This window comes from Lissotriton helveticus, chromosome 9 (assembly GCF_964261635.1).
Source record: "Lissotriton helveticus chromosome 9, aLisHel1.1, whole genome shotgun sequence".
Taxonomy (NCBI): domain Eukaryota; kingdom Metazoa; phylum Chordata; class Amphibia; order Caudata; family Salamandridae; genus Lissotriton; species Lissotriton helveticus.
The window spans coordinates 1,179,209,631-1,179,231,594 of NC_136070.1; the positions used below are offsets into that span (position 1 = coordinate 1,179,209,631).

Consider the following 21,964-nt stretch of genomic DNA (forward strand, 5'->3'; position numbering starts at 1 on the left):
AGTCGTCTAATTTTAACATCATTAAGGATTATTCCCAAAAGAGGAAACATAGCTCCAAAGACATCTCCAACCATTTCGGCATCACCTACATCTCTCCTTCCTCTCGATGATGTCTGACCCTCAATGATCACTAAGTCTTGTGCATGATATATTTTGGGGAAGACAATTGCCAAGTAACATGATCCATACCAGTTGTCAGGTAGCCTCACGTAAGCATTTCTTCCACATACAAAATACACATTTGGAATCACTTGCATTCCCTTTAGGAAATCCTTAGTGTAGTACTCTAAATTAAAAGCATGCTCACAGTCAACTTCACCCACGTATACATTTTCATAATACGTTTTGGCTCGGTGAAGACATAACTTTCCTCTCTGCGCTCTATCTAAAGCTATTGGACCACTACTACCCTTTCTCTTATGTGACTTCTCTTCCTCGGTCCAATCTATTTTCCCTTGTCCTGATTTTTTCAAAATCTTTTGTCTCCTGTAACGATCATCCACCTGCCCTATGAACTTCTTCTCGACTTCTGACACCTTGCATGTCAGGTTATTTCTACGGGCATGTGAAGTATCTAAGGTAATCCAAGGAATGAAGAATTTGGCCAATCTGTCTTCACTCTTCCAGTAGTCCCATTTGTTCATCTGCTTATAATTTGGGACTTCCGGCAACACTGAATCATAATTAGAGAAATAGTATTCAAAACTATCTCTCTCATAAAATATACTAAGCAATAAGCTACATGTAATGCCATATGTCAGAGGGAGGTGATGGTATCTAATACCCTCGTCTACAGATGCCGGCAACTGCATGCAGACATAACAATCCTTAACCTCCATGGCATCCACGTATTCATACAAGAGTTTAGCATAAGCATTCGACCTAAAGTCTCCTTGGGACTCGTCTACATGTAACCTGCGGGCTTCTGCAGCTAATAACGCTTTCTCTTGAGTGTTTTCCCTTTTCTCACCAGCAACAATAGGTGTAAATGTTACTACAGAACTCACATCAGTTACCTTTACCTCTTCTTCATTTCCCTTTACATAAGAAATTGTTACTACTAAAGCTATTAATATTATCACTCCTACTATTAGTGTACCTATTATACATTTAGCTCTGCGGTTCTGGGTGCCGGCCTCCATTTCGTCAGACAATATAGCTCTCTCTTATCTTAGCAAAAAGTTCTTTTCCTCTCGTTCCTTTACAGTCTCTTTTCAATCCTTTTGTCTTTAGAATCCACACAACTGGAGGCTGACAACCTTCTTCGCAAAAGTTCTTTAACAGTTCAAAAAGACAACCCTAGCCCTTCTCCATCAACTCAAGGGAAGTTCCCTAAAATTCTCTGCTTCCTGGGCGCTAGGTAATCTTCTTTTTTCTGCTTGCTTTATTTACAAAGTTCGTTAACAGTCTACTATCAGATTTGTGGTTGCAGCTTCAATAGCATAATTCAGTATTTCCAAACGAAGATTGTGCTCTTCATGTGCGGTTATCGTTGTACCAAAGTCGGGGAATTGCAATTCTGTAAGAAACATGTGTTTTAACTTGCTGAGGCGGGGAGGTCTGGGGAGCATGAATGTTAGTGACCCTTCTTGTTCGACACCGGGTACCAACAGTCGTATTTCCACGGTGATAATGGGCTCAGAACTGGACACCACCACCGCTCGGATCCTCCCTGTCTCCGGTTTCACAGACATTTGTCGCCAGATATGTCCACTCAGGTGTGGAGTATCTTCTGTTAGGCACACGCACTCTTCTTGACCTTCTTCGATCCGGTGCTTCAGCGCCCTGAGCACCTTCTTCTGGGTCTGAGTCTTCTGATATCGGAGGAAGGGTTGCCTCTGGAGTTGACCTCAGGCTAGAGCTCCTTCTTTGCGGCCAATTAGCTTCTCCACGTGCCCTTCTACTCCTTCTCCTCCTGGTCTGTTCTCGCTCTCTTTCAGACCTGTCAGGGTCAGACTCGTACTCCCAGCTGCTTTCTCCTTCTGTAGCGTCTTCTGTTTCGCTGTTGTACTGACCGTCCTCAGCTGGGTCAGACTCGTTCCCTGCTTCCGCTGGCACCTCTACAGCTTGGCTAGCCCCCTCTATGGCTTCTCGGTCCTCTGCTGGACGTCTATCCGAGAGAGGAGCTGTTTCCAGAGGTGCTGGAACCCTTTTCGTATGTGACGCGTGGATCCAATTGGGCAGGCCTCCCACCTTTACAGCTGTGTTTGTGATCAGGATGACCTGGAAGGGCCCACGCCAACGAATATCCAAGCAGCTTCTTCTCACATGTTTCTTCACCAGGACCCAGTCCCCAGGATACAGGTCATGGCAAGGGCCCTGGCACGCTGGAACCTCGGCAGCCTGTACCTGAAGAGACACAGAACGCATTGCGTCAGACAGCCCCTTACAATAGTCCAGGATCATATCATCTGTGATATTTAACAGTGCAGTAGCTGGAATAGATGGCAGCCTCATTGCTCTCCCCATTAACACCTCATGTGGTGACAACCCTGTTCTTCTGTCTGGGGTACTACGAAGGCTCATGAGGACTAATGGCAGGGCATCAGGCCAACTCAGGGTCGTTGAGGAACAAACTTTTGCTATCCTGCACTTGATCGTTCCATTGATCTGTTCCACAATTCCTGAGGCTTCTGGTCGGTAACTGCAATGCAGCTTTTGGTCAATATTTAGCGCTACACAGATCATCTTCACAAGCTCGCTGTTAAAATGTGTTCCCCTATCTGATTCCAAAAAGGCCGGCACCCCGAAGCGAGGAATGAGTTCTCTAAGCAGTAACTTGGCCACTGTGAGGGTGTCGCACCTACGTGTAGGGTATGCCTCAACCCATCTGGAGAACACACAGACAACCACCAAGACATAGCGGAGGCGGTTGCACCTTGGCATTTCAATGAAATCTATCTGCATTCGATTGAATGGACCTCCAGACCTTCCTATGTGACTTAGTGCAACTGGTGTTCTTTTCCCTACGTTCAGCTGCTGGCAGGTCACACAACGCTGGCACACTGCTTCTGCTGCTATTCTAAACTTAGGATTGTACCAAGTCTGTCTAAACACTCTCAGCATAGCATCTCTCCCTAAGTGTACGGGACCATGTATGAGCCTAGCCATTGGACTCACCATCTCATTGGGCAACACTGCTCTGCCGTCTGGTGAGACCCAAAAATGGGTCTCACCCATTACACATCCTGCCCTCTCCCATGTTTCCTTTTCAGAATCAGGAGCATTTTCTTGCATGGTTGACAGTTCATCCCAAGTATCAACAGTTTCCAGTATCATGGCTAATTCAGTTCTTACATTTATTCCACCCACATCCACCTCTGTGAAAGAGTACCCTTGTTCCGCGCAATACCGCGCAACTTCATCAGCATATCTATTGCCTTTCGAAACAAAGTCCTCATTTCTGGTATGTGCGGTGCACTTTACAACTGCGATACTTGCTGGACATTGCAATGCCTCTAACAACAGGCGCACAAACTCTCCATTGCGAATGGGAGAGCCTGAAGAAGTCATGAACCCTCTTTGAGACCATAACTGCCCGTAATCATGAACTACCCCAAACCCGTATTGGCTGTCGGTGTATATGGTGACTCGAATTTGATTGCTTGCCAAGCAAGCACGTGTCAGGGCAATAATCTCGGCTACCTGAGCGGAGTGTACTCCTTCCAGGCACCCAGCTTCCACAACTCCTTCAATTGTACAAACAGCATAAGCTGCTCTCAACTGCCCAACTTCGTCTCTTACACATGAGCCATCGACAAAGAAAACTTCGTCTGGGTCGGTCAGTGGCTCATCTACGATGTCGGGTCTGGGTTTGGTGCATAGTTCAGTCACATCGAGACAGTCATGGTCTGTATACTCATCATCATCCTCAATATCATTTGGAAGTGGCATCAATGTAGCAGGGTTCAAAACAGAGCATCTCTTGAGGGTCACGTTCTCTGCAGCAAGAATAACTTGCTCATAGCGCGTGAGCCTACTATTGGTCAGATGCTGTGTTTTGGTCCTGGTCATTAATAGTTCAACAGAATGTGGTACGCACACCTCTAACGGGTGCCCCATGACGATATTTTCACATCTCTCAATGCTGACACCCGTTGCAGCAACGGATTTGAGACATCCGGGCAACGCTGCGGCTACTGGGTCTAAAGTAGCCGAGAAATAAGCAACTGGTCTACGGGCATTCCCATGGATTTGGACCAACACAGACAACGCACAACCTTCTCTCTCACAACAGTAAAGAAAAAATTGTTTATTGTAATCCGGCATTCCCAATGCCGGAGCACGACACAGGTCCTCTCGCAGCTGTAGGAACGCCATCAAACAGTCTTTGTCCCATGGTACCGGATCACTCACCTCCTTGTGCGTCAGTTTTTGCAAGGGCTTTGCTTTCAGTGAAAAGTTCACGATCCACTGTCGGCAATAACCCACCATCCCTAGGAACATCCTGACCTCTCTCTGTGTCTTAGGCGCATTCATTTTCATGATCGCCTCTATCCTGTCTGGTGACACCTTTCGTTTGCCTTTCTCAATTCTGTGTCCCAAGTACTGCACTTCTGTCAGGCAGTACTGCAATTTTCCCGGGGACACCTTGTGCCCATTGGCAGCTAGGTGATTTAACAAAGCAATGGAGTCTTCCCTGCAAGCTTCTTCTGTTTCTGACGCCACAAGGAGGTCGTCTATGTACTGGACCAGAACTGACTTCTGGGGCAGCACTAGACTTTCAAGATTTTTCTTCAAAAGCTGATTAAAGATCGATGGGCTCTCTGTATACCCCTGAGGGATACGACACCATGTTAGGACGCGATTTTCCAGCTTAAATGCGAAAAGAAAATGGCTTTCTTCGTCCAGAGGGATCGAAAAGAAAGCCTGGCAAAGATCGATCACAGTGAACCACTCAGCTTGGAATGGAATCTGAAACAGTATCACTGATGGATTCGGTACCACTGGACAACATGAAACGACTATGTTATTAATCTTTCGCAGGTCCTGCACTATCCGAAATTTCCCATTTGGTTTCTGCAGACCCATAATCGGGGAGTTGCATGGACTACCCACGATTTCTTTCAGTATTCCCTGTTTAATCATGGACTCGATCACGGGTTTTATGCCTGCAATCGTTTCTGGAGTCAATTTATATTGGGGTGTTCTTGGGAACTCAGCATGCGGTTTCACTACAATTTTCACTGGGTCCACCCCTTTGACCAATCCAATCTCTTCCCCAGTGAAATCCCATACTTCTGATGCCACTGTCTCTCTCAAGTCCCAGGGGAGCTCCTCTACTGTTAAAGTAGGGTACAGTTCCACGCATATTCTAGAGTTTGCAACTTTGAAATCTGCATCATCATCATTTGTCAATACCTCCACTCCCTGAGGTGTACAGTATATAGTACAATTCAATTTACATAACAGGTCTCTTCCTAGCAGACACACAGGACTTGAATCGCAAACCACAAACTGGTGCTCATCACTGTACTTCCCTATTTTCACCTGCACCGGTTCTGTCAATTGGCTGGTTATTCTCCTGTTTGCGACCCCTACCACCTGTATGGTCTCTCCAGACATGGGCAGGTCTGGAACTGCAGCTGATCTGATCGTGGATCTAGTGGCTCCTGTGTCCACCAGGAATGTCGTAGGGCACCCTGCTACTTCTGCTTCCACATAGGGTCCCCTCTGATCTACCTCCAAGGCTGCCCCGAGGGTGCAGTCTTCTCTTTCCACTCTCTGTCCGGTTAATGGGTCCACATAATAGCACTCTTCCCCTTCCACAAACAGGGGCATTTGTCTATAGGTCTTACCCATACTCCCTACTCGAGGAGGTTGCGGGAACTGGGCTCGGGGAGGAGCCCCCCCCCCTTTGAGCACCTTTCCTTGGTATGGCGTTACCCCTCTTGTAGGCGCGCTCTGGACCTCCTCCTCCTCTATCTCTTGTTCTCCTATCTCTACATTGTAAGGGCACTCGCGTTTCCAATGCCCCACCTCGTTGCACTGGTGGCACCTAGTCGTTTTCTTCAAGGCAGCTATGTCTATTCTGGGTCTAAAGGTGGAACTCTCCTCATTGCCCTTGTTCTGACTGTACTGCTTCTTTCCTCCTGTACCTGTTCCTTGCTGCTGTTGCTGTTGTCCCCCCTTCCCTGCTGCCTGCATCTGTACCACCATCAACTTTTCCTTTAGTTTCTTAGCCTTGGAATCTATCTCATCACAGCAGTACCTGGCATATCTCAGTATTTCGTCTAGGGGTTTAGTTTGCCAACAAATCGAGTGTTGCTGAATCATTAAACTAATATCCGGTCTCAGTCCCAGGACGAACTTGGACACAAATTGCCCTATGTCTTTTGGATCCATTACATCCAAGCCGCTATACTGTTTAAACGCCTTCAGCAATCTCTCGTAATATTCGTGAACTGTCTCTTTGGGTTCCTGTCTTGTTCGGTCTATTCGGACCCAATCTATGTCTTGCATTGGCACTTTCTCTTTCAGCCAAGTCATCACTCTCTCGTATTTTGCCATCACAGTCTCGGACGGCCCATTGGTCTTGGCATCTCTCTCTGGCTCCGTTGTGGGCCACTCAGCGCTAACCTTGCATGCTGTCCACAGATCGCCTGGTACTACAATGTCAAACAGCGTGTTCAGATCTATCCAAAGGACCTTTGAGATTTTTACAAATCTCTCCACTTGCTTGTACCACTCCACTGGGCTCTCACGTAATTTGGGGAAAGAGGTGGTAAAAGCAGCTAAATCTCCCCTACTCCAAGGGACATGTACATAATTCCCATTTGCCACTTCACGCAAAGGGTATGCTTCTATTCCCTGCTGTCCTGGTGTCATACCAAGCGTGCTTCTCCTGCCGGTCCCTTTCTTGGACCACCTCTCTTCCCACTTATCTAGTGCCCTCCATGTCCTTATTCCAGTAATCAGTTCCCTTATGTGTGTTTTCAGCCCAATCGTTCTCCTCTCATCTAGGTCTCGATCTGAGTAATGTAGCCTGTGGTTACCCTGTAATGCTTTGGTTCTTGACAAGTCCACCATATATTTGCCTGCTAGTTCGACTAACTTCTCATGGACTGCTCTCGCTTTTCGAGTAATGTCTTTTGCCATATACAGTATTTCATCCTGTTCATACATTTCCATTCTTTCTAAAGGCAGGGTACCATCTACCATGTCATCCAGGTCTGACCTTAAACTGGAGACATCGAGTCTCTTGGCTTTTATCTCAGCTCGCAATATGTCTTTCGAAGGGGGCTCACTGGTCTCCCTCCCATCCCAACTTCGAGCTCTACGTTTGGGCTCGGGAGAGTTAATGGGTGGCCTCCCTTGCTCCCATCTCTCTAGGTCCCATGCTCGGCCATCTGATCTTGGAAGGTGATGGAACACGGGCCTGTTACCCCTACTCTTGCTCTGCCCACTCTCATCTTCTTCTCTCCTCTCACCGCACATCTCTCTGTTATTTTCCCTCTGGTCGCTACACTCCCTTTGCCTCGTATCGCTCAGTATCCGATACGATCCTTCCTGGTTCCCCATATTCCCTGGACTGCGCTCATTTCCATCATCACAGGGTCTATGGTGCGACCTCTCACAACTCCCATTCAGTTCTCTGGTGCCGGGCACACAGTGTGGACATTTAAAGCTGTTTCTGTACTCCTGTGCTCTCCTCTCCTCTTTGCTGAGTATTGGGCGCGCCACCCCTTCACTCCCTGGGCCCCCGTTTTCCAGGTCTGTTCTATCTCCTCCCCGGGCCCAATGGGTGACTCCCCTACTCCCTCTGCAGTCCCACTCCGGGCTACTCTCCCCAGCCCCGCAGTGAGTCCGTGCTCTGCTGTCCTGACTTTCCCTTTCTGCTTCTGCAGCATTAATGCTCTTTTGAGCCTTCACTGCCTCATCCCACTGCTTCATGTACTCATTTAGCTCTTGAAAGGATTTTCGTCCAGATCCCCTCAGATCCATTGGCCATCTAGGGCCCCCAGGATCTCCTCCTGGGTCCCCTGCTGTGTGCATCGGTGTACTCCACTCTCTGGGTATCGGCATCTGACTTGGGGAATTAGTGGTATCGTTCCTCCTTGCCTCCTCTGCTCTTTCTCTGTCTTTCCGTTTCCGTTCTTCCCCTCTTGCTCTCTCTTGGTCATATATCGATATTATAGGACCTATGGTAACCGGTACCTGTAGTGCATCTGGTAATGGGTAGGATGTGGCGCTTTCCGTTTCCGGCGCTCTTTGTACCACAAACCTACCGACTACCTGTTGCACATGACTAGGCTGGGACAGCTCTTTCTTTGGCTCTGGATCCCACTCTGAACTGGGAAGCGGTCTGTGCTCTCCTGCATTGCCCCCCTTTTCTCCTTCCCTCTTCTCGACCTCTCCCCCTGCTCTATTATACGGGGGTGGCCTGTCTGTCAATAATCTGTTTATCAGGCTATCCTCTGTTTCGCTCTCCTCATCTTCTTCTAGGGGGCTTTTATTTACTGGCGCCTCTAACACTGGGTACAGTTTATTTACTTCCATGTTATGCACTCTCCATCTTTTAGCATCCGCATCCCACCTGGCATCCTGTACTGCCCTTACCGATCGTTTCACCCTTTCTTGTCGTCTGTTCATATTCTTTTCATGCGCTGCCCTAAGCCACGCATCAAGAGCTTCAAACTGGGTTGGTCTAGGCAAGGGTCTCATTGAGGTCATGACTGATTTTAATCGATGCAACACCTCTAATCTGAACGTCCCGTACTTCGGGAACGTCAGTTCCTCATTTCCTTCAGTAATCTTACTCCACTCTGATATCCAAAGGATCGTATGCAACCCAACATTTACTGCCATGTAACGTGCTGGCGTACCCTCCGGCGGGGCTTCTTCCCCTTCATACGATCCCCGCTTCTCTTTCTTAAACACCGCTTTCAGCCACTTAAAACACTTCATAATTATGCGCACAAAATCCAGCCTCGCTACTCTGTTTACTTCCTGATGACAATCCACCAATCCTGTCGCGGCTTTGCTAGCTTGGCCTATCACAGCGCGGTCTTTCTCCTGTCGGCCAATCACTGCGCGACACCACCTGACGTCACTTTTCTCCGCTTCGCAGCAGCACCCCTCCTTTCTCAACTCGTCTCCCGGTTATGCATGCGTCCCATTCATACACCGAAAAATGACTACTTCCGACCAAGCGGTCACTTCTCTCGACTGTACGTCCACAGTCTATCTGTAATTGTCAACACAACTGACGAGATGTCTATCGTCTCTCTGATAGGTTGCTTACACACACAGTAACTTCCGACCAGCGTCCGTTACTCACGCACTCACTCTTACGTTCCCCCTATCTCGGTCTCTCGGGTGATCAATGGTACCTCATGACCCCCTTCACACTAGTTGACAATTACTCTGGGTGTCCGATACACCCGAACCACTTAAGCTCTCCTTGAACTTAAGATTTCCACCGGTTGCGCGCGCTCACAACCTGTTCCACAGTCACTCTACAGGCATTCAACTCCGCCAGACATTACAACATAGATACAATACAAAACACCGCAATCTAACACGCATAACCCTTTATACTCACTCTCGACCGATACTGCTGCTTTTTCTGTCTCACGTCATCCGGATCTTCTCCAGCGGGCTGTTCTTCCGATCATCGATCTCTAGGGGCCTTGGGGTAAGCTAACCTGGCCTAGGTCACCGTCCTCAAGAAGGCAACCATCCTCTATAGCTACCAACTGAAAGGGCGAGATTTTGATCGATACCTTATATCTATTGATCCAAACCTCGATCTGGTCGACTGAACCTTTGTTGCCTGTCTGTAAGGAAAGAAAGTGCACCTATTTCCAAGCTAGTTCACCCAAGAAAGGACTCTACTCCCAAAGATCACGGACAACTTCTAGTTTTCAAAAGTTTATTGTAAAGATATAATGAGCTGCAAATACAGGCATCTCAGAATGAGATTCACGAGATACACAGGTCCAATTACATACATGTGCTCTCGAAAAGCCCTCAGACGAGCAACAGAAATCACTAACACAAGTTCTAAGAATAGTAAAGCTATCAGCATAGACGCATATCTCTCCTTCATTTAGGTTGGAGGAAAACAAACACAGGTTAGGCGTCCCTACCCTGTTCTAGATGGTATCCCTACTTAACCAAATCCCAACCTAACAAAGGTGTCAGCAGTGAATGACCCCCAAGGGAAGTCACTCACTCTAAGTCTCTTGGTGAAAACCTAAAGTTCTCCAGTCATGACCCCTCACTGCCTACCCATCCGCTCTCTAAAGGGTCCTCAGGTATCTGCTCTAACTCCACCCAGGGGTGCTGTCCCTAATACAAAACAGTCAACAACATTTGAGACGCCCCTTGCGGAACGCCCCTCACGTGGTGCAACTTCTGGCTTTTTCCATGATGCTTTGTCTTGGGCCTCATGCGTTAGAGTTGACCTTGCTTCTCAGACTCTTCTCCGGCCCGCTGATACCCCTTAAACATTCCAAAACCCTCCTCCATGTCTGGGCCGTCTACTGAACAGACCTCTATTCATTCATTTATAATTGCATCCCCCCTTTCCTGTTGCAGACAGATATCTGTAGCCAAGAACCCAACTCTCATATACTTCTAAAAAGAAAAAGGCTTGCAACATTTCTCAGCCCAGACATGTACGTGTAAATCAATGCTAAAACATTTCAGGCCTACAATATTTCTCATTATGATTATAATTTTCAACTTCTTCATTTAATTAAAGCATGTTAATACTCTTATTCTATTATTAAGTAAACATTTCTTATAAATCATGGTCTATTAAATGCAATGACCAAAAACCTTAATATAATCAGTGTCGTGAAAAGAACCATCTTCCCTTTCCCTCCAGCTCTGGCTCTGAGGCCTACCACGTTCTGCTTTTAACCACATACCATCTTATGTTGTAGCAGCTTCACGACATGGATTCAAAATAAACACATCTAATAAAATCATATAATGTCACACATTTCTGTATTAGTTCCACTTCTACTTACATCTCTACATTAGCTATACATTCAGAATATAATTGCAGATACTATTAGCACTCATGGCATTTCTCTTCATGATTTGTGCTTACTACAGGTAAGTGTGATGTACTCATACATTTAAGTCAGTTTGCGCTCTCTCATCTCTAAAGTAAACAACAGACCGTTACAGAAAAGGATACACAAACCAACATAACAACACGATTAAAACACGACAGGGCACAACCCAATTAAGCAATCAGTCAGTCAAACCACTTTATTCGGTTAAGTTAAAACCATAAAAGTACAGACACAAGATACATACATACATACATATATGTGCAAAAATACAATATAAAGTGTCCATAGTGTGATACAATCCGGCAGTGGGCAGGCTATGTGCAAAGAACGCAATACAGTACTGGCCAGGTAAAGTGCATTTACAGGACAAAAGTAACAATACATCCAAGATATTTGATATAAAACTCATTAAAAAATATCAGTCATAAAAACCAAGTTTAAAAAGATAAAATCAAAATTAAAACCTCATTAATTAATTATGGGCTCTTCTCACGGCTATTTCTCAACCGGACAGCTGCCGTAAGAGCAATCAAAACAGAAGGCAACACAAATGCAGGACAGTACATTAAAATCCTATTGCATTAGTACAGCACACAACTAGAGCTACAGAAAAAGCAACAGAACACATTACAACCACACACATATGCAAGATTGTATGGCCTCCTTCCAAATCCTGTTTCCATAATACTGGTAAAAGGTGTTTGCTTCAAAGCAGTGCATTAAATTACCACCAAGGACATGAAATAGTACCGGTCAACAATCTTCTGGGATACTGCCACTGGTAGAATCGAAACTCAAGTTGGTCAGAGGGTTTTAATTCATTTCTAACAGACGAATTGACCATTTACATCAATGCCGGTTTTTGCCGTGGCATGCTTTAGCAAGAGTGCCACCTAGTGGGAGTATCGTGTATGTTTTCTTTTCTTCTCCACAGAAGGGTTCATGAGACAGAGAAAAAAATATTGTTTCATATTCGTTGTGTAGCTGTTTATTTGCTTCATCCGCTTACTAGTACACGGGTGATCTTCGACGACACGTGCCCCTTTTAGCGTTTGTATTCAAGTAACCTTACCCATTTCCATGTATGCCTTTCTGTTCTCTTACACTACCTTGATCTTTATTCTTATTTCGGTATGTATTCGTCTCTGCTTCTTCTTTACCATATTTCTATCTCATTTTATAGTCTAATTTTCTGTTTCCCATTTTTTATTTCTCTCTGCCTCACTCGTTACCCCATCTTCCTTCTTTCCAGTCTTTACTCTTTATTTCTTGGTCTCATTTATTTATTTGTGTTTCATTCTTCCCGTCTGCTACATTCTTAATGACCTGTCGCCCGACCTATTCTTTACCATTCAGTCCTTCGTTCGCATTTAGGTTTTACTTCTGTCTTAACTGTTGTGCCTCTCTTTTACTCCCTAAGCTCTGTTTCATTCGTTAATCTCTTTCTTTCTGCATCATTCTGTATGTAACCTTTCTGTCTTTCTGCCGTTTCTCTCTGCCTCATTCCATACTGTTTCTTTCTCCCTAGTAGTTTAGTGCCCTGCAGTCTCAGGGGCATATTATCAAGGAGGTTTATCTCCGCTTTTTTGGCTTTAAAAGCCAAGAAAGCGGAGATAAAATTATCTCCCTATTACCAAGCTGTAGCTAACACCAGTTAGCGACAGCTAATAGGAGATAGCGACCATCTTGGGCCCCGCTTTGCATGTCAGTGATATTTATCACTAATGACATGCAAAGTGGGCGTGCCAAGATGTTAGCGACTGGAAACAGTCGCTAACATCGCTATCTCCTATTACCAACTTTTGGAGATATTCGCGCTAAGCGCGAATATCTCCAAAAGCTAACACCTGCCCTGAGCAGTTCTTAGCCATGTTAACCAATGGGAGGTGGATAACATGGCTAAGAGCATTTGCTCGATAATGCATGAATATCGCTGACTTTTCAGCGATATTCATGCATTGCGGCCGTTTTTTATCGCATTTGCGATAAACCTTGCTAATAGCAAGGTTTATCTGCGATAAAAATCGCCGATGTGCGGCGATAATTTTTGTCTCTAAACAAGTTAGAGACAAAAATTATCTCTATTGGTTGGTAATATGCCCCTCAGTTTCCCTCAATCGCATGCGTTATTTCCCCTTCTGTCTGTCTTGTTGATTAATCTCTTGTTATATCTGGTTCACTTATTGTTCCCTGTTCCTCTGTCGATCTGTTCATCTCATTCTCTCCAGTCACATGACCTCATTCCTTACTAACTTCTCACTCCGGCTCTACTCTATTGCTGCCTTGTTCTTTATTCTGTCGCTACCTCATATTTTCCTCCAGGCCTGGTACATTCTTCCATTTCTGGACAGATATTTATTCTGTATATGTAACATTTGTTACCGTTTCACTGCTTGCTTCATTACTTGCTCTCTTTTGCTTTCTATGTATGACTCTAAACAGTTTTTTTCAGTCTATGTAGTGCTTGCTCTATTTCTTACTAATTTACTGTACATCTGACACTCTCATTTACCCACTTTACTCTTCTATAAATCTATGACTGTTTGCCTCTTCTCATAAGAGACATTCTCATTGCTAGTTTCAGGCTTCCAAGAATCCCTCCGTCCCCACATCTGCTTTCCAGAGACGCTATTTTGCTCTCTTTACACCATGAGGGCTCTCCAAATGCACTTCTTTCTGCCAGTAAAGCTCTGTTAGCATCCACTTCTTTCTCTTCAGTGTCTCTTCTATCCGTTCCTGCCCTTTCAAAGCTCTCCTTGACCTTCTATCCTTTTTATAGAATCTCATTTTTCCTTCCATATTCTTAGAATAGCAGTTCTGAGAAACATTCACTTGAACGGTTTAGACAAGGAGGATGGCGTTTACCGGTTAGCAGAAACAAACTAACAGAATTCCTTTTTGTTTTTGAAAATGAAGTTTTAATTGTTATACCGCATGAAAATCCAGTTCCATATCTAGCCAGTGCCCGTTCAAGGTACAGTCGAAAACAGGGCTGTTGGGTGAGCTGGAACCCTCCCATCCTACCTGACTTACGCAAGCGCCAGGAAGCTTCTTCTGAAGCAGCAGAAGCGCTTTATAAATATGTCTTCATTCATTCATTGAGCTGGAACCCTCCCATCCTACCTGACTTACGCAAGCGACAGGAAGCTTCTTCTGAAGCAGCAGAAGCGCTTTATAAATATATCTTCATTCATAAACTCATTCATTCATTCAGATTTTAAAAAGGCTTTTCGCTTCAATTTCCTTCCTATCCCATGTCCTGTCACTGGATGTTCTTCTAAGTTGTTGTTTCGGGGAGCTGGCGGTTACCCCATAAACTTCATTTATTTTTCCACTTTTTTCCTGTCTCATGCTCCTTCCCCGACTTTGCTCCTCCTCCTCCTCCTCCTCTCTCTCCCTCCTAGCATCTTTGTGTGAGCGGACTGCTGTACTCGATCCCCTTCCTTCACACACTTTTGAAATGTGCTTATTTTCCCTTCCCTAACGCTCTGCCATTTGTCCCCTTTCTTTTGTCACCTATCAATCTCATGTCTACTTTTCACCTCATTTCCCTCCGTTTACCATTTCTCTACCACGCCTCTATCTTTTGTTTCCTTAATACTTTTTTACAATTTTATTAAAACGCTGTGTTTCCTAACCAGTATTTGCAATGGTCCACATGTTTTTCTTTCAGAATTAGCAGAAGTTATTTCACTTACACATAAAGTATTAGTGATTGGGGTTTCAACATCTTCTTGATAAACTTTCCAATCCGTGTAGCATCAACCTGGCCATGCTTTCCTAAAGTATAATATTCTGAACATTTTCCTTTCTGCTACCCCAATCCTGATGTCAGAATCCTGAAATGAAGGCTCAGTCTTGTCTCAGTTTCCTGGAGTAATATCACAATCTGACTGCAGGTTTTTGACATCTTGGTCAAGCTCTGATCTCACAGCCCGAAATGCGGTCCTATAATGAATTTAATAGACCAATGCATGGTGTATGGACTAATAATACCATTAGTTGTATTCCCTTCATCCACATTTTCTGGATCACAGAGTCGCTCCAGCAACATTGTTCTCCGAGATGGCGTATAGTATGTCATAGCACAACTAAGGGCCAGGTGTATCAAAGGGTTTTACCCATTCGGTGTCTATGAGAAAATGTGTTTGTACATATGGCCCTAAATCTGTAGTTTCGCTTTCCATTTAAAAAATGTATGTGTGGCTTACACCTCAAAGTAACTTTTGAAAAAGAACAACATGGAAGTGTCATCCCTAGGATTAACAGTGAGGGGTTCATCAAGAATCCTGTTGTAATCCTACCTTGACAGAAAGAGATGAGTCTACCAAATGGGGATTACAGTATTTTGGGGGGAAAGTGAATAGGGAAAGTAACTGGCTATCCCTCAAAATCTGTTGTGGATGGACTTACACTATTAATGATCACACCCTGTGGTATGGGTAATTGCACAGGATTTCCTTGCGGGATTTCCAACAAGATTGCCTCAACAACTGCAATATGGGCTTCAATAGTAATGCAATTTTTAATATTTCTAATCATCTAAGCAGTTATAAAATGACTAATTCCTCACAATGCGAGGTTTCTTTCCCTCATTGAGCACATCGATCACGGTTTTTAGTAGCAGAACTATCACAACGGGCCAGGGTGAAGCACGATACTTCTAGGCACATCCAAGCCAAACACACTTGCTTACACTCTGTCTCAAATATATAAAAATATGAGAGACAACAAAGAATCTCAAAATATATTTGGCAATGCAGCTAACCTTCATAAAAGGGAAATAACTGTATGTAATATGTAAGTATTTTTGGAAAACAACTTAGAGAAACATTTGCCCCTGCATTTGCAGACTGGGGCTCACTTGTCACATGTATTCACTCAATCAAGCAATATACACCCTCAGAAAGCCAGCAACACAACCTGAAATCCATGTGAAAAATGAGTATTATTAGAGTACCTGTTACAATTTCCAATACATGTATTAAAATAGTATCTGTTCTCTGTAATGGGAAAGGAATAATCCCAGCACTTGTTTAATTTGAGACAGTGGTTTCCGATGCTCAGCATTGGCACATAATTGTCAACACTGGCACTTGTGACAATCTGCCAAAAGGTGGATCATTTAGAGATGACCACAACAACAGTCAATTACTATTTTAATATACATTAAAAATTACTATTACCTTCCCCAAGCCATTCTTATAGCTTTTGGAGGCCTGGAATTGTCATAATTGTCACACTTTTAAGAGTATGATGGCTAGTAGTTCTGTCAGTACTGTCGTTGGCAACACTGGCGTGGCAATGGGTGGTGCAAACTGTAGTGTCCTTGCCTCTGCTATTCTTCTGTTGGTTAAGTCCCCATATCATTAAGCCAGATTTTAAAGGCAGACAGCTTTACACAGTCCTGGTAATTTGATCGGTGCTCCATCTTTCTTGAAAAGCCATGGCTTCAAACACCAGTAGACTCAACTCAAGACCGTACATCAATGGATCCACATAGTTAAGACAGTGTGGGGATATATAGGGTAAACTATTCCCTGCTGTATATTATAAGGATATTGCGAGTCACTGAGGAGTTCCATAACCAAATATAGGAAAGAGGTCAGAGGCCGAAATCCTTTATAAAGTCATGGAACACTGAGGTGACTAACAATATCCTTTTAACTTAAGGTGGAGGGTATTTTATTCCTTATGATACGTGGTCACACTATCATCCATCCCATGAACTGCATACATTCTTAGTGTCTTGTTCTTTCTTATGAAAGTGATATAAATGTTGAAGAAATGAAGAATAAATGCAGAATACGTATTGTAAAATTAAATACATTAAAAGGCAGTTAGTATTTTGTTACAAAAATATATAAAACCTGTTTAATCTAAGTGAGATTATAAGGAATGTATTTTAGCATGTCTAGGTACAAGCTTTACAATTGGTAGCAGTCGTATGAGTTGACCACACAACTAAACAAGTATAAGGTACTGTACAAAAGAACAAAACATATATTGATAGAGAGCCTATGTATAGAGTATAGTGAGCAACCACGACCAATCGAATTGTGGGATGGTCTGGAGCACACCAAAATATGAAGTCCACAGGGGGGGTATTGGTAAGCCAATTGCTGTTTATGCAAAGTATGGGTTTCACTTTTTTATTAAAAAAAAGATATTGTCATACAAAGCCAGTGTCCATAATTAGCATGGCTGTGTATACAGTAAATTCATTTAGCTTCAGAACTATTAATCTAATACTGCAGACAAATTCAGTAAAAGACTTATTCATTAATTGACAATTGTTCAAGGCTTATTTCCCCCACCCAATGATTAGGCACTGGGCTGCACACAGTTTTGGTGTTTTCTATAATCTAGTTGAGAAACCGCTGTGGGTTGGGCTTTGTTACGCCAAGTCCACCCCAAATCATATGTTGGATAACTTCTACTGCCACCAATTTTCTTGAAACCACAGCACACTTCTTTAGAACAAATTCACCTTAGGTAAGGTGTAACTTACCTGAAAATGTGTAGGTATATGCAAAGAGATTCTCTTTCCTGTAATGACCTGTAGCATGCAAAAAATATATATGTTTCTATATTTGATCAATGTTCATTTTAGAAAAACAGACATAATATCAAAGCGTATTGCTACGAAGTACAAACAGTCGGTCAACCACAAGATGTTGTGCAAAAGATGCATTTTGACACGTCTAAAATGGATTGGAGGCATTTTAACTACCAGTTTAAACTTTCAGCAAATGTAAAGAGACTGGGATACAAATCTCAGAATCAAGAAGAGTAAGGGAGGTTGGGCAATGTCTTAAAAAATGTAATAAAATGTGTTTTTGTTTTTTAAAAATTGTTTTGTCTCTTCCTAGCCCCACCTCAATGGAAGAAGGAGCCTCAGAGTAATGTCTACAGCGTGGGGTCCAAAGCTATACTGTTATGTGAAGCTACTGGGTGGCCAGAACCTGAGGTCAGGTGGAAAGTGAATGGAATCCCTATTGATGGTAAGTGCAAGAAATCTGATCTGTATTGGATTTGATTGAAGATAGTGGCGTGCATGATGCCATGTGTGCTTGATGTAGTTATATCATAACACCAGGGCCTTATTATGTATAGGGTGCACTTTCTCTGTCGGCGCCTAGGCGTACCTTTCACAAGGTGTGCTGTGAGCAAAAAGGGACAGTGCGCCATATTAGAAATAAGTGCTTCCCTGATCAGTCACAAACTAGGTCTGTCCTTGGGGCAGCGCATTCAAGTGAGATATGGAGGTGCTGCTTCAAAGCTGCTCCATGTTTCACAGTGTCGGTGGCAACCAGACCCGCCGTAGCGGGCATCTGGCATTTGGATGCTGGAAGGTTGTGGGCCGGTTTTGGGATGGTGGTGGCTTGTTTTTGTTACTGGGTGATGGTTTAGCAGCGATGCTGCAATATCAACCCTAAGTAACAAAAGCAGCAGTTCTGGGGGCCAGTTTGTTTTGCAGTGGTGCTTCATGCTGCCCCCCTTTGCCAGGGGTGGGGGCTGGTCCAATAAAAATGCCAGGGCTGCTTTGGGTTCCCAGTCTGGCCCTGGCAAGCTCATCTGCACTCTCAAGAGGGAAGAGAGATCTTCTTGCAGGTGGATGCAGTAAGAGACTACACCTATCTGTAGGGAGATGAGTAGAGAAAGAGCAATAGCAATTTCTTGGGAGAGAGGGCTCTCATGGTAAATTTAGGAGATTTCATTATTTCGACCACGCAACAAGAGCACAGACACAGCAGTCCCAAAAGGAAAACTCTTGAAAAGTTAGTCAAAAAGGCAGGGAAGGTGTCCACCAAATTAGAGGGTGAGGATCCAAGAAGCTGAACTAGTTTCTATGAGCTCTGAAACTCCTTCAGTTCAATCTGAGTTCCCAGCACACATCTAGTGTTCTAAGAGCAGCTCCCTCCACAGACTTGTGTGACCTGAGTCTCAGAAAGCAGGGTTAATCTCAGATACATCTATGTAATTTCATATATAAGCATACTGTATACGTCCATGGCATGGCTTAATTGTTACATGTCTAAGCATTAGGATGCCTTGCTTATTCATGAATATATTTATGTTATTGCACCGTATTTAGCCCTAGATTTACTAACGCCCTGCTCCAGCACAAAGTAATGCTAAATGGTGCATGGTATATGCTTTCCATCACAAAAGGCATTTTGCGCCAAAAAGATGCCTTTTTCTCAGTGATACAAAAGGGGATGATGGACGGAGCGCTTGAGCAAATCAAACACTCACCCCCAGTCAACTGATCTGGGTTTAATCCATCACCATTCTTTAGCCCACTCAGCCACCCCATTTCAGACATGGCCATATGCAAATCAGTCTGACCCTGTGCCTCAAGGGAACAGTCCAGCCCGAACTGCCAAGCCATGTCTTCCATGGACCGGAAACAAGCATCCTGGGACCGGTTTCAGATTCATAATCCTCATCAGCCAGGCTATCTTGAATCCAGTGGCCAAGTGAGCAAGGGACTCACGTCTGAGCATACCCTGCCACACTTAGGGCGAACAAAGCGATACAAAAGGGGATGATGGATGGAGCGCTTGAGCAAATCAAACACTCACCCCCAGTCAACTGATCTGGGTTTAATCCATCACCATTCTTTAGCCCACTCAGCCACCCCATTTCAGACATGGCCATATGCAAATCAGTCTGACCCTGTGCCTCATGGGAACAGTCCAGCCCGAACTGCCAAGCCATGTCTTCCATGGACCGGAAACAAGCATCCTGGGACCGGTTTCGGATTCATAATCCTCATCAGCCAGGCTATCTTGAATCCAGTGGCCAAGTGAGCAAGGGACTCACGTCTGAGCATACCCTGCCACACTTAGGGCGAACAAAGCGATACAAAAGGGGATGATGGACGGAGCGCTTGAGCAAATCAAACACTCACCCCCAGTCAACTGATCTGGGTTTAATCCATCACCATTCTTTAGCCCACTCAGCCACCCCATTTCAGACATGGCCATATGCAAATCAGTCTGAGCCTGTGCCTCATGGGAACAGTACAGCCCGAACTGCCAAGCCATGTCTTCCATGGACCGGAAACAAGCATCCTGGGACCGGTTGCGGATTCATAATCCTCATTAGCCAGGCTATCTTGAATACAGTGGCCAAGTGAGCAAGGGACTCACGTCTGAGCATACCCTGCCACACTTAGGGAGAACAAAGCGATACAAAAGGGGTGCTTGTTTCCGGTCCAGGGAAGACATGGCTTGGCAGTTCGGGCTGGACTGTTCCCATGAGGCACAGGGTCAGACTGATTTGCATATGGCCATGTCTGAACTGGGGTGGCTGAGTGGGCTAAAGAATGGTGATGGATTAAACCCAGATCAGTTGACTGGGGGTGAGTGTTTGATTTGCTCAAACGCTCCGTCCATCATCCGCTTTTGTATCGCTTTTTCTCAGTGCAAAAATAACTTTGCATTGCTTTATGTTGTTTCTTGTCAAGAGGGCATTAGTGGGTTGTTACTTAGGTTAATCAGTGTAAATACCCATGGGTTTTGATACTAAGATAGCTAGACCGGGCTCTGCACCAAAAACAAACGCCTCCTTGAAGCAAGTGCTAACAAGGAAACAAATGTTCGCATTTTTCAAAGAAATAAAGCATTGCATGCATAATGAAGTGCACAGCACACATTCTGTGCTTAAGATCCTTCTATTTTTGTCTAGACAATTTAATTTGCATTCTTCCAGTACATATCCTATGCTAGACATAGCACACTGACCTCTGCGAGGCTGTGGCTTTCGAAAGACAGCCTTTAAGAGGGAATGACAGCAGCAACAGTCCAATCATAATAGATATGGCTTTGCGTTGTATTTTCCCGCTTGCACAATGCAGTATAGCAAATTGGTTACTGCATTGCATTGCTTGAAAAATTATTAAAGCAGGCCCCCTGTTTCCGTTCGATATGTGCAAATTAATGCCCTGATTAAGCTTGTAGTTACCCATATATGTAAATGCCATGGTCTATGGCAAAGGTACTTCCAAACATTTGCCTAGGGGCCACAAAGTATGGTCTGTGGTGTGACTGAGGGCCGTACTGATGCCGGCTGGGTAGTGGTAGGGGATCTGGGTGGGTCTGGGATTGTGTAAGGTGGTCACAGGGGAATGAAGCATGTACAGCTAGTGACTGAATTGCACGATATGAAACCAGAAAACCTGGGATAAATCCTGGCTTTGACCAAACTGTGTAATCAGAGGCATTGTTTTCTCACTTTGTCACCTTTTTCTTTTTATGGCATATGAGGACTTCAAAATACATGAGTTCAGAATGTGCGCTGTACAAACCCTTCTCCTGTGTTTTGATTATAATGTTGTCCAAATATATTAAAAACCTAGGCCCATCAGAGGGTGCACATGACAATTGATTTGCCTCTTAGTTCACTATCGGCATTCTTGTCATGGTAAGCTGGAGAAGCATGAATGTTTCTAAATTCATGTTTGAAAACTATCACTCAAAAAATACATCTCAATGCAGTGGAATGGTAAAATGGTTTTGCATTAATGAAATTCACTTTTTTAGATTTTGAAGAAACATAATCCTATTTTTACTTATTTGTTGCAAGATGTCTTTAAAAATAAAGGAGTTCATAAAGTCAAGTGGTGCAAGACACCCCCTTAATTACTTCATACCTTCAGTTAACCTGCAAATAAATGATTGCCCCTTTATTTAACATTTTTTCTGAATATTAGTGTTCAGCAGGTAAACAGCAGCCCTTTCTGCTGTTCACTAGTGGGTCCGGATGGGAAGGTCAAGGGGGTCTGAAAAGGGCCACGGAGTTTCACTGGTCTATAGCATACATGTGGATACACAACTGTACCATGCATACATATAACTTCATAGCTCTCTTCCTTTCTGATACATCTACTTACATCAGTGCTACTATGAAATAATTGGGAAAGTGCA

At 44.2% G+C, this 21,964-nt stretch overlaps 1 protein-coding gene across 3 annotated transcripts in view; it reads left to right on the forward strand.

Moving 5' to 3' along the window:
• CHL1 (cell adhesion molecule L1 like) overlaps positions 1-21,964 on the forward strand; it is a 524,527-nt gene that overhangs the window by 370,115 nt on the left and 132,448 nt on the right. For all 3 annotated transcript variants that reach the window (XM_078661653.1, XM_078661651.1, XM_078661652.1), the window contains one exon: positions 17,903-18,034. In XM_078661653.1, coding sequence (XP_078517779.1) covers positions 17,903-18,034 — 132 coding nt within the window. The remainder of the gene's footprint in view (positions 1-17,902; positions 18,035-21,964) is intronic.